The sequence below is a fragment of the Lepidochelys kempii genome, chromosome 3 (assembly GCF_965140265.1).
Source record: "Lepidochelys kempii isolate rLepKem1 chromosome 3, rLepKem1.hap2, whole genome shotgun sequence".
NCBI classification, from domain to species: Eukaryota; Metazoa; Chordata; order Testudines; family Cheloniidae; genus Lepidochelys; species Lepidochelys kempii.
Window position 1 is genome coordinate 146230971 of NC_133258.1, and position 16927 is coordinate 146247897.

Here is a 16927-nt window from a genome sequence, read left to right on the forward strand (position 1 = left end):
GGCCAGATTTTCAAAAGTATATAGGCACCTAAAGATGCAGGTAGGTGCTGAATGGGATTTTCAAAAGCACCTAAGCAGGCATTCAAAAAGGTATCGACTTCCCATTGATTTCAATCCAAGTTTCTGTCCAAAGGCAGTGTTAATTTTTCTTATCTAATAAATAAGAAATGCATCATTCATTTAACATAATAAGTAAAAATTAGGAATCTGAATAAATGTATGTTAAACTATATAAATGCTTACATCTGATTTTAGTGTAGCTTTCTGGTTAGCAAAAGGTACCACTGAATTTAGTATAAAGTCTGTTTTTGGTTGCACATCAACATGTTGTAATGGTTATACCAACCAATGAGGTTGAACCTTTCTTTAGGAAAATAACTAAAACGTACGAATGTAAAACAAGTTTAAAATAATTGATTGTAATGCAAGCTCCTTGCTTCCTTAATTAGGTCATAATTATAATTGGTAAATTAAATCAGTCCATCCTGCTTTAAATTGGGTAACATAATTTAGCAATCACTTTGCATAAAATACTTAAAAATTCATTGGATCAGAGATATGGACCTGAATCTCCCATTTCCCAGGGAGTGCTCTAACCACTGACCTATAGAGCATTTTTTCCTCTGTCTCTGGCCTAATGAGTATTTTATACAAAATGGAACAGCTGCAACAGGAGAGATTTAGACCCACCCTAGAATACTCCATAGCCCGGTGGTTAGGTTCAAATCCCTGCTGCTCCCAGGGGATTTGAATCTGGGTCTCCCACATTCTGGGTGAGTGATCTAACTGCTGGGCCACTGAGTAAAAAGGGGGGCACCACCACATATTTTGTGCAGGGCACACTCAGGTAGGTGTGTTCCAAGGTGGCCTCTGAGTACACCTACTGGATTGGGCCTCAAAGGGGAAAGCCTAGTTTTAGGATCCCTCCAGGGTTTAGGCATAAATTAGATGTTGGGTGTCAGGACTTAGTAGGTGAATAGGCACATGCCCACCAGCAGATTTTTAGGCACCCTAGGGACTTAATCAGCGGAAATTTAGGTGACTATAAAGTTAGGTGACAGCTGAGTGAAGGTTTTGATTATGATAATTTTGGATTTAGATGCCTAAAGTAGCAGTTAAGCAGTTAAATCCCCTTGTAGTTCTTTGGAGCTGAAGTCTCGCTAAAAGTCACTGAAATGGGACTTAAGCTCCTATGTCACTTCAGCATTTTTGAAAATTTTAGTCTTCGCCTTTAATAGTCACATTTTTGACTGTTAGAAATTTCTAACATAAAATTATCAATATAGGAAAAATCCTTGTAACTTTGAGCTTACTTCACTAGCAATCTGGAGAACCGAGCATGCTTTTTTTTTTTTTAATTTTTAAACGAGCCATACATAATGAAGCATACAAAAAATAAATGTAAAGCTTTTATAATGTTTTTATATGGATACCATTTGACTGTTTATTTTTAACTTGCATTCATGGATTGGAAATTTTTTTTATCCAATTTATAGCATTCCTTATGAATGTAGTAACTTGCTACTCTTTAAAATCTGAAGACAAACACCTCTTCTCTTAAATGTCCATATGCATTTCATTTGATTTCCTTCTCTTATAAGGGCATTCTGTTCCTGTGGTTCTGCAAAGTACGTTTCATGCTCAGGCTTGTGAAGAGTTATTTAAACATCTGTGTATCAGTGGGACCCCAAAAATACGGTTGCACACTGGCCTTCTACTTGTTCAGCTGTGTGGAGGTGAAAGATGGTGGGGGCAGTTTCTCTCTAACGTTTTGCAGGAACTGTACAACTCAGAACAACTTCTTATTTTCCCACAAGACAGGTAAGTTTGCTTTGGCATAGAGATACATTGTAATGTTTACTGTGTATGAATGATTTTACATAATTTTGTTGCAAAATGTTAGGTTTTTAACCTAGTATTTAGGAAGATGGCAGATGCGTTTTTTTTCCTACTAGCACTAACAATAGAAGTCCAGAGGCTTGAAAAAAATGCTAGTTCTGATTTTATATTTCCTGTGGATTCTGGTTTTCAATATAAGGTAAGCTTTTCATTTTAAAAAGGTCCCTTTTTGATTTAAGCAGTTATTGAAAAGATTACCTAAATTAGAGGTGAAGTGTTGTCGTGTGTCTGGAGCCAAATGGACTTACCCAACTCACCACAAAGATGAGAAGTTCCTTGTAATAAACTGATGATCTGATCACTACATTTAATTACAAAACAACCACTAAAATTATATTTAAAGAACAATTTCTTAACAGGAAATCTCCATTTTGGCAGTCTGATGCAACTTAAAAGTGAGTCCGATGCTTTCTGATGGAAAAGCAGAGTCAAAGTACAGCATTTCTGAGTTGTAAAGGAAGTATATACACTTGTAAGTTCTTAAGAGCATTACTTGCATGGGTTTCTGCTACATAAGTGAACACGCTCAGAACTTTTGGGTTAGCGGTGTCTGGGGATACATGAGTACTCTGCCTCTTTCATTGTGTGCTGATCTTGATATGAAAATTTACAAAAGGGCACGGCTCCATCCACCGGCTTGTTGCTGTGAATTCAAGAGGCAGTGAGCAGGTATTCAGTGATGGCAGTCACTGCCTCTGTCTTTTCTCTTGAGAGAATTTATCTTTCTCATAACTTATCCGCTTTAAGCTGTGCCCTTCTGTCATTTCTGTGGTGGCCAAGAACACTTTGTACCTATTTTTCCCTTTAAGAGATTTACAGTTGCATTCATGCTATGTGCTGTGCGTCCAGTAACTGCACATGTCAAAACTTGAGTCTCCTGAAACTCCACCTGTTGGGACTAATGTTTGGAGGTGTCAGTGCCAGGTATATAGGTTTTGTGCCTCTTGGAAGTTCATTGTCTTTGAAACTTGACAGTGTTATCATGCTATGCAAGCTTGGATGTCAAGGACCATATCACGCTGCTCTTGAGGATCTCTGATTTAGTTTTATTCCCTGACACCTTGCACTAGAAGTCAGGAGTCAGTTCAGCTGTCGAGTACCACGTTCACTTTGCTGGCATGTTTATGTAGCAGGTCTTTGAAGAACTCTCTTCCCAAGTACTGTGACTTTTCTGGTCAAAGTGGTGCCATGACTCAGTAATTCTTGATCTATAACTATGGGCCAGTATCATTGTGCAAGACATTCTCTGTATCAGGAGCCTCATTAGTGCACTGTTACCTTCCTTTGTCTTGGGTGTCTTTGTCTCGCATCTCCGCAGTGGATGTCTGTGCATTGGGAAACCATGGTTCTGTCCCTTAGTATAAGGGACTTAGACAACTAGATGAGTAGCCCTTCCCATCAATGATAAAAAGCCTACTGGGATCTCTGGTTGACCTCGACATCCATACTTATCTCTAAAATAGTGATTGACATTTTCAGGTCCCACAGCAGGAGTGTGAATTCATCTAAACTCGACCATTGTCCAGCTCTGTAGTCATTCTTTAGCCCAAATAAAATCAGGGAAATCTAGTGGGCCAAGCAAAGTGAGGCCTTACACTCAATTCAATGGAATGTTTACCCCTCAGTAACATGATGTTTTTTGAAAACATCATCTGTTCAGGATCCTGTTGATTTTGATTAAAAAACGGTGAAAAACCTGATGTCCACATATGTAAATATTATGATTATATAGGAGGGGAAAAGCAATGATCTCAGAGGCCTTCGCAGGGGAGCAGGGTCACGCTACATACAGGAGTGAGGCAGTGACCTCAGGGTTAGAGTTCAATGTGGAGGTTAGGGTGTCCCTACTCTGGCCAGACCCCTCCTAAACTGGGCCCCCTGCCTGGGTTGGTGAGGGAGTGTCATAGTGGCTGACCTTAAATTCCTAGCTAGTCACAGGTTTCAGAGTGGTAGCCGTGTTAGTCTGTATCAGCAAAAACAACGAGAAGTCCTTGTGGCACCTTACAGACTAACAAATTTATCTGGGCATAAGATTTTGTGGGCTAAAACCCACTTCATCAGATGCATGGAGTGGAAAATACAGTAGCAGGTATGTATATACAGTACATGAAAAGATGGAAGTTGCCTTACCAAGTGGGGGATCAGTGCTAATGAGACAATTCAATTAACAGTAGAATATCAAGGGAGGAAAAATCACTTTTTTTGTAGCGGTAATAAGGGTGGCCCATTTCAAACAGTTGACAAGAAGGTGTGAGTAACAGTAGTGAGTAACTGCAGTAATTACTACAGTAAGGCTGCAAGTCTGTCAGGGAGGTCATGGATTCCATGACTTCTGCAGCGGCTGGTGCTGGCTCAGGGGTTGCCTGAACCGGGCAACCCCTGGGCTAGCGGCAGCAGTTTCGGTGTGTGGGAGGGGGCTCAGGGCTAGAGTCAGGGGATTGGGGGGCTCTTAGCTCAGGGTGCAGGGCTCCCCGGCTCCCACTGGCATGGCCTTGCAGCTCTTACTAGATGGAGAGGCCTGGGGGGGGGGGGGTGTCTGTGCGCTGCCTGCGCCCGCAGGTCCCACCTCGCAGCTCCCATTTACTGCGGTTCCAGGCCAATGGGAGCTGCACAGTCAGCGCTTGTGGCGGGAGTAGTGCGTGGAGCCCTCTGGCCCCTCCGCTGCCTAGGAGCTGCAGGGACATGCAGAGCCCCCCGAGCACCTGTGGCCTTCTTCCCAAGTTTTAGTTAGGGATATATAGTAAAAGTCATGGACCGGTCACGGGCTGTGAATTTTTTTTTATTGCATGTGACCTATCCATGACTTTTTTTTTACGAAAAATACCCATGACTAAAAAGTATACATGAGTTGTTGAAGTGAGGCCAAGGAGGATGACTAATTACAGCTGTATTTTAACAAATACCTCAGAATTCTGAGTAACTGGAGCAGATAAAAATCCTTTTTTTCTTTGCAGAATAACTTCATAAGTACAACATGAGCATAAGAGAGACCACTAATCAGGTTTCCTCTCCCTGCTGTTGTCAGAACTAGAGCTTGGTGAATACTGGTTTTTTTGTTTGTTTGTTTGCTACCTTCTGTTTTGAAACAAAAAACTCAGAAAATAAATCACGTTGGATTGAATAATATGCTTCGTTCAACGAGACCTGACATTTTTCATTTCATTTTTGGGCATTTAAAAAAAAAAAAGGGAGCAGTAATGGCGATTCATAGACGTTCATAATGACGATGAACAGTTATTGCGCCGGGGGGGAAAAATGAGAATTATTGCATAGGTTAGTGCACTCACCTAGGATATGTGAGACCCAAGTTCAAGTCCCTGGTCCAATGACTTAAATTTTTATAAAAAAGTAGAACAGCTTCAATAGGAGAAATTGTGTGACCCACACCAGGCTATCCCATAGTCCATTGGCTAGAGAGCTCACCTATAATGCGGGAGATTGTAGTTCACCTTCCTTGTTCACATCAGACAGAGGAGGAATTGAGCCTGGGTGTGTCAAATTCCAGCTGAGTGCCCTAGCCACTGGGCTAAAAGTTATAAAGAGGGTAGTGCCATCGCCACCACACCACCACTCCTCTGCCAGCCCAAAAAATAAAATGTCAAAATGAACAATTTCATTTCAGCATTTCCAAGACATTTCAATTTTTCAGTTCAGTAACTACTTGACAAACTTGACCCAATTTCATGAATAGTTTTGGGTTGAGCAAAACTTAATTTTTCAGCATGTACATTTTTTGACACAAAAATGTCATGCAGCTCTAGCTGGAATAGGTGCTTTAGACAAACCCCATAATACATAATTTATAAAATAACTCCCATAAAGGAAGTTGCTTCCTCAATACCAAACAAGTTAGTGGTAGTCCTGTTTTCTGAGTGATTGTGGTTTATATCCCATTGTCCACTTTTATTCTGCTTACTGCAACTATGGATATTCTTATCCATAATCTTCTTTTTTGAATATTACTAATCCCTTGGATTTAATACCTTATGGTAATGAATGAAAGGAATGTAATGATTCTTTAACATTTCTGTTCATCGTATTAAATACTATGAGCAGGCATATCAGGAGATCTGCAGTTCAGATTTCTTGGATTATTAATAGGCAACAAGTGTATCAAATTCTACACAAACATTGCTAATTACATTTAATAGTTATATAGGGCTTATCTCTTCTGGGATCTCACAAAGGCTATTGGGATTGGTTTTGATGAGGTTTTTGCAGTTCACTGTTAACTCTGAAACTTAATGATGACACTTCAAATGCTAGTATTAAACTTTTTCAGTCACTTGTCCTAACAAAAACATTGTCTCTTTCTTACCCAGTGTGGTTGAATTGTACCCATTATGTCTGTCTTTCCTTCTGCTCGCTTCAAAGATGGCTACAAGGAAATACAACAGCAAAATATAAGTGTGAATCACAGTTCTTTCTTGTTTTTCGGTGGTGGTGTTAGTGATCTAGCAACATATCTGTGCTTTGGAGGGACTGGATAGGGACTCCTGGAGATGCTCTTTCCACATTTGCAGGGGTTGCTTCACAGCAACATGAGCCACTTTCTTCTTTGCAAGGCTTAGATGGGTTTTCATCACAGAGATCTCAGTTACTAGTGGTTTAGGAAGTAAGATGGTGATTTGAAAGCAGCTCCATAGAAATATAAAATCAGCAGCATCTGGAACACAGGTCCAACCTCTTTGGAGTAAGAGCAAAAGACGGGCTTAGAATCAAACCCAGGTCTTAAGTGTAATGAACTTACTTGCGTTGTCTCAAGGCTAGCCATTAGTCATCTTGATTATTCAGATTTGATACTGTTCTTTAAAAAGATGATAAAAATTTTCGGAACATCAGCCATAAATATTTGGCTGCTGTATTGGGGTGTGCAGGCTTTTGTAGGCTTATAACACATGGGCCAGCCTGTTCACTTTATCTCAAATAGGAAAAACTTCTGCTGCCACTTCAACTCTCCCTTGTCCTCCTGGATTCTTTGAGTCAAAGGTGGGAAAATTCTCTTGCTCGAATAGGTGTTCCAGCAAACTCAAAGCAGTGCTATTTCGGAACTTTGTTTTTGAGCCTGGTGCCCTCAAGAAGTAATCATCTTATTCCCTCCTGATGACCTGCTGTCAGTTAAATAGAAGAGTTTGTTCCTTTGGGAAAACATGATGGTAAATTATTAAAATGAAGGTTACAAAAAACCTTACACTTCAGGCAAAAGGAGTGCACCCACACTGGAATAATGTGGTATGGGTATTGTGGTGGATGGGGAATTTAGTCTGTGTATGCTTTCAAATGTTCATTGTTTTACAATACACAGAATTATAATATAAAAGTAGGGACAAGTAGAATAGGAAATGAAACTGGTCAATTCTCAGTGAAGAAAATGCATAGATTGGGAACTCTGCAGGCTTCTAATGGTAAGTTACTGCTGATGACTTACAGTTAAAATGAGAAACTGCAGATTTTATAATATTACATTGTCCCTCTGATAGTACAAATAGAACCCTGCCTACCTTTTTGAACTACAGCGTTCGTTTTTTACCCTTACCTTCCTTGATCTTTGATTTGAACATGTGAAAATGTTGTTTGATGTATTTTCCAAGAAGTATTACTGCTTTAAATGCTTTTTTATAAGAATTATAACTGAAGAGAACTGTTCAGTGTGTTAAACATTTTTAATTTTATCTTTAGGGTCTTCGTGTTGCTTTCCTGCATTGGCCAAAGGTCACTTAGCAACAGTGGTGTCTTAGAAAGTTTGCTTAATCTCTTGGATAACCTGCTGTCACCTCTGCAACCTCATTTACCTATGCACAGGCGTACTGAAGGTAGTTCTTCATTTTAGGAGCTATATTTTCAGATTAGATCTTTATTCTAATTTTCATAACAGGAGCCTGATTGCACCTACTATCAAAGCAGATTAAGTTAAAATCCCCTTTTTTGCTTATTTGGAAACATTGATTTTTTTTTGTGGGGTGTTAAAATTTCACATTCTTGGTCTTTGCCCAAACATGACTTTTTTTCCTTGAAGTTTTGAGCAAAATCTGCCTCACTGTTCTTGTTCAGTTAGGATGAAAAGGACCTTTACATGTTTAAAAGATTATCCCACTGTGGTTTCGGACAGCTGTAGCAAAAATAGCTGAATTTCAGAATTAGGCACAGATACAGTTCTCTTTGGGAACTAGTCTTTGCTTGTTTACCAAATATCGTTGGATTTAATTTGACCAAATTATGGCTGTTTGAAAATTAATAGAGCCTGCAGAATATAACATTGTGTTAAGTGCATAGCTAAAGTGCCCTTAACTCATGACTTGCTAAATATGTGTTTTTCTAAATTTTCTGACTTTAAATGTTCATAGCTCTCTAAAAATACTGAATTGATATTCTCCAAACTAGACTCGCTTTGTACATCTTCTTAAAATCATGACAAAATTGAAGAAAATCAGTTAATTATCTTTGAAATTTGTGAAAATATTAAATCATGGAACATCCCTTAACTCATGTACACTTACAAAGTTATACAAGGCTCATCAGCTTGGATTTATGAGTTTGCAAGCTTGGTAAATGCCAGCTGGTGCTCTCTTCCTCCCTGCTATCCTGAATCCCCCAAACAAAGATTTGTAAGTGACGGAGGGGAGTAGACTTATTGCTCCCCATCAGTGTACCAAAGGCTAGCACTGCCATACCCTCACACTTGGTTGGCATAAGTTCTTATGATCTGCCTCTGCAATTCCTCCACCCCTTCTGCCCTCTTCCCACAGTTGCCAATTTCTTCCTTATCTTGCATCACTTTTCCTGTTCACTGAGGACTTCAGAGCTTCATCTCTGTTGGTTTTCCAGCTTTCTTCCCCTTGGGCAGCACAGGTGAACACTAGGGAATTACCAAGTGTGTGATGAGTGCCAAGTGTGACAGAATTCCCAGTAGAGGGGAAAGGGTGAGAAGAAGCATCAAATGTAGGGAGCAAGAAAAGGAGTGAGAAACTAATGGATCTCTCTCATTAGTCCTTCAGCTAAGAGTCAGAAAATAAACAAGACACAACAGTAGGGGAGAAAAAGCAGGTGTTTGGAGTGAAAGTGAGGGGGAGTGCTAAAATTTGGGATGGAGGGAAAAAAAGGAGGAGAGTTTAAGAACTACTTAGCTATTAAGAGAGAGTGAAGAACAGAGATATTGATCTGGATAGGGGGAAAAGACTTAGTATGATCATTTAAAACAAAAAAACCCCCCAAACTCAAACAACTTTCATGCATCTTTTTGTGGACCGGACTCCTATACTGTAGATCAGACTCCTTGTTTTTTTAAGTCTGAAACCTGGACTAATTTGCAACAAGAGTCACCCAGATTAGCCATCCTACCTCTTATCCCTCTAGTCTGCATTGCCAGTTCCAGGCCCTACCATTAAGTCTCTTCTGTTCCTATTTAGGATGGGGCAGTATGTTCCAATGGACAGAGTACCGGGTGGGGAAGTCAAAATGCCTGGATTCTGTTGCTTGCTCTGCCAGTGACTGGGTGTGTGACCTTGGGCAAGTCGCTTCTGTGCCTTGGTTTTCTTATCTGTAAATTGGAAATAATGATACGTGAGTTTACAGAGCATTTTGAGATAAATGGACAAAATGTCCTGTATAAAAACTAAGCAGTTATTAAATGTGCTGCTTAAATATAGTACTTTCACATAGATATGAAAATGTGATTTTAGCCTGCAATGTGGTACACAATAATCTTTGGCCTGTTGGTGCCTGTTGTGTCTATATAAGCACGCAATTTAATTAAAGACATTGATTGAGTGACCTGTTTGCTTTTGTAGGCTGATGGCCATTGATACACACTAATTAGTGTGTTTTATAACTGTTTTGAGGACAGAAGAATGACTCATTGATTCAAAAGGTTTTCTTGTGTGATGTACAAGTAGGTTTTGTGTGACTCGCATGCAAAAATCCCCACCCACCCTGTTAGTGTGTGTGAGGCCAATGTAGGCACTAATGATATTAGTTTCAGAGTAGCAGCCGTGTTAGTCTGTATTCGCAAAAAGAAAAGGAGTACTTGTGGCACCTTAGAGACTAACCAATTTATTTGAGCATAAGCTTTCATGAGCTACAGTACCACTTCAGTGTGTACCACTTCAGTGAGCTGTAGCTCACGAAAGCTTATGCTCAAATAAATTTGTTAGTCTCTAAGGTGCCACAAGTACTCCTTTTCTTTTTGCGAATGATATTAGTGTTATCGATTTGCAGGAGGTCTAGATCTTGCCTCAATGTGAGGGTCTCAGCTTTCCCAGCAACTGGCTGAGATTTCACTTAGAATGAGAGCTAGCTTGCTGAGGAGCCAATCTGTGGAAAACAGGGGAATGTTAGCGGGTTGAGAAGAATAACTGCCCCTTTGTTTGTGGGGCCTTGTTTGCCTTTTGTTACCAAGGTTCATAATCAAGGGGACATTAATGGTGAGGGAGAATCCTTCTGTTTCCTTTTTCATCTGACAAGAAGAATTGTGATCTTTGCTTTTGGACCTTACTTCAGCTCTTCATGATTCCCTTCCTCCCAACTTCTTTCTGTGCTCTCCGAGCCCCCACACAGTGATTCTTGAGTGCAAGTCCTTTCCTCTGTTTGTGGAGGGAAACATGGGAACCCTTATTACCTAGAACACCATAAAATGTCCGCGTGGGAATTCTTTAAGCATTGCTTTTCTGATTGTTATAATTTCAAAAATTTACTAAATCACTCAAATGTCACCTAAAACCTACTTGTTTAAGGGGTATTGGACATTCCCATGATCAGCTGGGTTGTAATGCTGGTATCCAGACTCTTAGACTACGTGGCAACTGTTGAAGATGAAGCAGCAACAGCCAAGAAGCCTTTGAATGGAAAAGAGAGGGAGAGATTCCTGACAGGTATGGAACACTTACAATATTTCTAATTCAAGTCTAGATTTTAGAGATCTTTGTAAAATGTTCAGTACTGCCAGCTCATGTTCAAAAATGAGTCAGAATCATGAGATTTTAAAAATACAACTTGGGATCTATTTATTAGCCTTCTGATTTTTGAACCATTTATGGTTTACATTTTTAAACTCTTTCACAGCCATGATGGGTATAAACTTAAAATAATAATAAAAAAAGAGTTGAGATACGTTATCCCATGATACCAGGGGCTAGAGCTTTAAGAAACACAAAATATTTTGACACTGTCAATAATATTGTGAGAGTTGTTAAACCAAAAAAAGGACAGGAGACACTGGATATAGTTTAATTAGCTGCAACTTTATTATTAGATGTCTGGGGCTACCTGGCAGATGAAAGTGTACAGTTCAAATAACTCCATGATCATTTCAGTATCTACCGAGGGGTTTCTGCCAGCCCCCTTTTTCCATCCTGGTCCCCAGCCAACCCATTGCTGGGACTTGATCGTATTCTCTCGCCCCTCTCCCACTGAATAGATTATAAAGGAAAGGGGGGGTTGACTCCCTGCCATGCCAGTCATAGGACCCCCTTTCCTCTTCCTTAACAAACACCTCCTTTTAAGTCCTTTACCAAACCATTTATCTGGTCACTGTATCCCTTCCCTGTGGAGTACCTGCACTGGACATCCACCCCACACTTAGGCTGTGATGTCACAACTCATTACTTAACTCCTTTCCCTGTTCACCATAACAAAGCCTCCATGAACCTGCTATGGGGAAAGCAAAAACCCCACTGCATCATCTTGGTCAATCTGGTGGTGAGGGAAAAATTCCTTCTCAGCCCCCTGAGAAAGGAGTAGCTAGTGCAATGCCCACAATGGGTCCAGACCAAACCTAGTATTTTGCCATTTCCAAGGGGAAGGAGGGTGAGTGCTGCTCTTCCTAGTCCTGAGAAAAGGGACTTTTCCCACCAGGCTTGCTCTTGGTCAACTCTCCGGCCCTTCCAGTACCTGGGGGATGAGTCAACATTACCACGCTAACCCACACTACGTTTTCAGCAGCTTCTGTGCGTCTCTCTCACACCACACCTGTAAAGTGCTATACTCCTTCCCCTAGCAAGCTGGACAATGGTGCCCGTACTTAAGGTGTGGTGTGGTCAACCTGACGTTTGTGTGACTGTTTGTAGCTAACGTGTGAGGAGAATGGTGTGTTTGAGTAAGTGTATTTCAATTTCTAGCTTTGTTGCAGGTTGGTCTTTTTTTGTTTGTTTGTGTGGGTTTTTTTGGGTTTTTTTTTTTTAAGTAGTATCTTTCAAGAGGAGAAATGTGAGTGATAAGTGCTCACATTATGGGTGCTTTTGGTTTGTATAAGTTAAACTAGTCTTGTTTTTTCCTTTCATACTTAAGAACTTGAAAATAGTAAATGCAAAATTGTACTGTTGACCTTTTCATGCTGTGCAGTAATGCTGCCACCTAAAGTGAGGATTGCGTGACAGATAGTTAAGTAGAAGCCTTAAATTTAATGCTCCATTTTTATATTTAGTTTATAGAATGACTTCTTATTGTTGCTCTCAACTATTTTAGGAACTGTTAAAAGTAAGCCTCAAATTTTGATATATGTTTCTTCCCATTAGGCAACCAATGGAGTTTTATTAATAATAGCCTACATACCCAGAGCCTGAGCAGATCTTCTAAAGGCAATAGTAGCCTAGATAGATTGTACTCCAGAAAGATCAGAAAGCAACTTGTTCATCATAAACAGGTAACTTTCAGTGTGTACTGGCACTTTTAATGTAAGATGCTTATAGTAATGTACCTTATTTCTTAAAATTCTAGCTTTGGGCCTGGAGCTCATTCAATCTTGCTTTCTCAAAGGCCTGGTTCTGTAGCTAAAAGCTGTCTGTCTCTCTTGACATGTATCTCAAACTGCAGGGCATGGGATCTGCTGAAATCATTCTAGTCTTGTGGAGCATATTGTTATATATTTCCCTGTGGTCCGTATTTGATAGTAAAACTTACTTTGCATTTTTGGTGAATCAGCAAACATCTGAGTGCAAGCTTCTGGAGGCTGACCAGCTGTAATTCAACAGTATATCATTTATAAGACTGTGTTCACTTTGAAATACATCTGTACAGGTTCTGTGACCCTGTGTTCGTATCTAAAAATTCTCTTAATATTGATGGTTCTTAAACCTAATCTGCTCTGACTCTGCTGGCAGCCCACTGAAGTTGTATAATTTAAAGTTGTACAAAAACTAAACTAAAAAAGGCTCAAGTTGCAATTTGAATTGAAGTTTACTATCATATGAAAATACTGATCCTTTTCACATCTTATTGCTTAATTTTTTTGTTTTTCCTATTAACATTTTCTTTTAGCAACTTAACTTATTAAAAGCAAAACAGAAGGCTTTGGTGGAACAGATGGAAAAAGAGAAAATACAAAGCAACAAAGGATCATCATACAAACTTTTAGTAGAACAGGCAAAACTAAAGCAGGCTACTTCAAAGGTATGATGTTCTGAAACTGCAGTTCACTTGTTGTCTTTTGTGTGAAAAGACCTGTTCCTGCAAAATCATTTTTGTCCTGGGTTGACTTTATACAAAAAAGTGTTTCATTCTGGCTCTTATCAAGGCTGTTCTGTTTGTCGAATTCAGCAGCCATCTGTAAATGTCTGGCTTGGGAAAAATGTTTTGGTTGATTCTGCTCCAGCCACCTTTTAGCTGATCATAGCCAAAATCATCAATAACCTAGAAGCGTTTGTAGTGTCAAACTAGTCTATAAAACACAATAAGCACCTGACAGCACTTGTCTATAAAGAATTGAAAGTGTGCTTCATATGGCTAACTTATGAGTGTGGTGTTTTTTTTAAAAGGAAATTGTCTTGGATGAGTAGCCAAAAAGTAAGCATGCCAGTCCTCCTCCTCCCAAAGCAAACAAATGCTGTATTGAAAACACTTGTGCTTATTTTTAGGAAGTTTAGCTTTCCACAAGTATGGTTGCAACATATAAATCCTTGCTTCTTGTTATGAGCTCTGGATACTGGGGATGAAAACAAACCCAGGCATGCTCGGAGAACAGTCTAGTTAAACTTCAATGCCTTGTCTGCCAACAGAAATGGCGCAGGCAGTATGGACATTCCTGTGAGCATAAAACAATTAGGACTCACTTCATAGATACCAGACTTGGATATCCATTTAGATTTTTACCTTTGGAAATCTTTAGGCTTTGGAAATCTTGTTACCTATTAGGACTTCTGAAAGTCTTTAAGGGATCATAGATGCATAGAGGTTATAAAGAGAAATAAGCATGCCACTTTATAATTACCATTGGAAAAAGTAGGGTTAAAGAAACACTAGCAAATTTTATCAAGTGCTGCATTTTCACTAACACGCCTCTTTTGTCATGAATTTCACTTTCCTGCTCTATTCTTGAGTTGTCTCTTAAATGAAATAGACTCTTCTATAGCAGCAACGATAAACCACTTCCCTCCTTGCAGTGGTTACCATGTAGTCACTTTTCCCTTGCACAGTAATGGAAGGGCCAGAAAGATTTTGCAGTTGGAACAGAAGGAACTCCATAGGTGATCAGGGGAGGGGAATAGTAGGCCTGCTAGCAAACTCTTACAAAGGCTGAAGGAACTCAGCCACTGAGCCAACTGTGAAGCAGGTAAGTGAACTGGTTGGCCAATCCTGGAATTGAAGACTCAACAGTGGAGTGCAGCAGGTTTTATAAGTCAGTGGCACAGTTTTAAACACCTGCACTACTGCACTGGCTGAAATATGCTGTTGGTTAAAGCTGTGTGGGATTCACTTTACAGCAGTCCTGCTTGTGTAGAAAATATGTTGCATTAAAACCTTCCACATTTACTATGATCTTTATTAATACCTATCGATTGTGTGTATGTACATACCATGTATATGATAAATTACAAAATTATGCAATTTTGACCACATCACCTGCTTATCAGTGACAACTTAAGGCATTCCAAACTTGGTAGTAGCTTCAAACAGCTGCCATGCTTATTTTAAAAATAAACAAAACCCTGTCCAGACAAAGATTTCCTTCTGTCTCCACTCCCGCAAAAAACAAAAACAAAAAAACCCCTGCAGCCAAAAGACAGTGACCCTTGCTCACTCTGGAAAAAAAGATGGGGGGATGAGGGGTGGTACTGTTAAAATAGCACAGGATTCTGCCCAAACAGTGGCAAATTGAAGGTATCCAACTTGCAATTTTTTAGTACTAGAAATGACAACTGCAGACTGTTGATTACCATATAATCAATCCCAAAGAGAGAGGCAGGAATTAAGCAATGGAAGGGTGGTCCACAGGGTGTACAAAGTGTGTGACACAAGATTTATACAGTGTAACAAAGAATCCTTGATTGTACGTGTCAAGAAGAAATGTCTGTAGGTTTTCAAATAGCTTGAGTCTTCAGTATTTTGTCTGCCACCAGCGTGCACATGTTTACTTCTCTTTGTGCAGGGTAGTTGAGGCCCTGTATCTCTGCAGTTCCAATTCTTTAGCCACTAGGAAAGAACTAAAAAAGAAAAGGAGTACTTGTGGCACTTTAGAGACTAACCAATCTATTTGAGCATAAGCTTTCATGAGCTACAGCTCACTTCATCGGATGCATACTGTGGAAAGTGTAGAAGATCTTTTTATATACACACAAAGCATGAAAAAATACCTCCTCCCACCCCACTCTCCTGCTGGTAATAGCTTATCTAAAGTGATCATTCTCCTTACAATGTGTATGATAATCAAGTTGGGCCATTTCCAGCACAAATCCAGGGTTTAACAAAGAACTGAGAAGTCAGTATTCTTGATGGGTTATAAATTTCAGTTATAAATTACTACTGTGTCTGAGTACTATACATTTGAATTTGTGGTAGCTAAGTATCCATGAACAGGTGTAGGAATATGAAAAAATAGTATCAATTAAGAGTCAAGTTTCTAAAACACTTTTTCTGTAAAGTAAGTATACAGAATACACAATGGTGTTGAGAGCTCTGTCAGACTCTAGAATATCTTTGAGGATGTGAGTATGACTACAGTCTTAGTCATTGCTTGGTTCTGTTTAGGCTGAAACTGTAGCAAAAGGAACTGAACCCATGGTAGTTTAATACAATATTACTAAATTCAATCTAAATAAATTTTTAAAAAGCTATGCCATAGTATGAAAGTTGATTGACCCTTGTGTAAGATTAACTGCATTACACACTTATGGTTTTGTCACTTGAAAGCAATGCAACCAACCCAAATTTATGCCACGTTCCCATATAATCTTAATATAGGTCCAATATGAGAGTGTGGGATTCTCCATTATTATTAAAAAGTTCTAGAGGTACTGTTACATTTTTCCAACTCCTGATATGCTTACATTCAGAAAATGGGCATTTTAGTTTAAAATTTAACACTTGTTTTATATTGGTTTGTAATTATGCAGCATTTCAAGGATTTAATACGCTTACGTCGGACTGCAGAGTGGCCTCGTTCTACTTTAGACACAGAAGTATCGACGACAAAGGAAACTCCAGAAATTGAGCCACTTCCATTTACTCTGGCACATGAACGTTGTATCTCAGTAGTGCAGAAGCTGGCGCTCTTTCTTTTGTCAATGGACTTCACTTGCCACGCAGATCTACTGCTGTTTGTTTGTAAGGTAAACAGAATGCTACAAAAGTAGGCAGTGGGGTTGTTAAAGTGAAGTTCATTTTTTATCAAGAATTATCCTAAAGTATGTGGTATGAGCATGTATTCTTTCAGCGTAGTATTGATGAAAATATCTCTCAGATGCTACTTTTAGCTTTTTCTTGAGGATACATTAAAAATACTTATTATTGAATTTGTAGTGATCCCTAGTAGTCTGTTTCCCATGTTTTCCAGTTTTTGAATGTTACATAATGGAATTATGTTTGCAAAGTATCTCCTACAGAGCACCATTTTAAAAGATACTTTTACATTAGTACAGTTTAGCTAGAATAAATTGGTGCAAGTAAACCTAAGACGGGAACAATTTATCTACTTATTTTAGCTCTACACAACTTTATGGATGGTATACTTTGTTCATACTAATAATAAAGGAGAAAGCTGTTACTTTTTTTTTTCAAACTGTATTATCAAATACACATAACTAACTAGTATATTAACAAC

General features: G+C 39.2%; 1 protein-coding gene across 1 annotated transcript in view; it reads left to right on the forward strand.

Moving 5' to 3' along the window:
- Positions 1-16927, forward strand: part of BIRC6 (baculoviral IAP repeat containing 6) — a 320140-nt gene that overhangs the window by 89471 nt on the left and 213742 nt on the right. Inside the window, 6 exon segments of the mRNA XM_073338417.1 lie at positions 1602-1821; positions 7579-7712; positions 10629-10766; positions 12408-12535; positions 13150-13281; positions 16221-16436. Coding sequence (XP_073194518.1) covers positions 1602-1821; positions 7579-7712; positions 10629-10766; positions 12408-12535; positions 13150-13281; positions 16221-16436 — 968 coding nt within the window.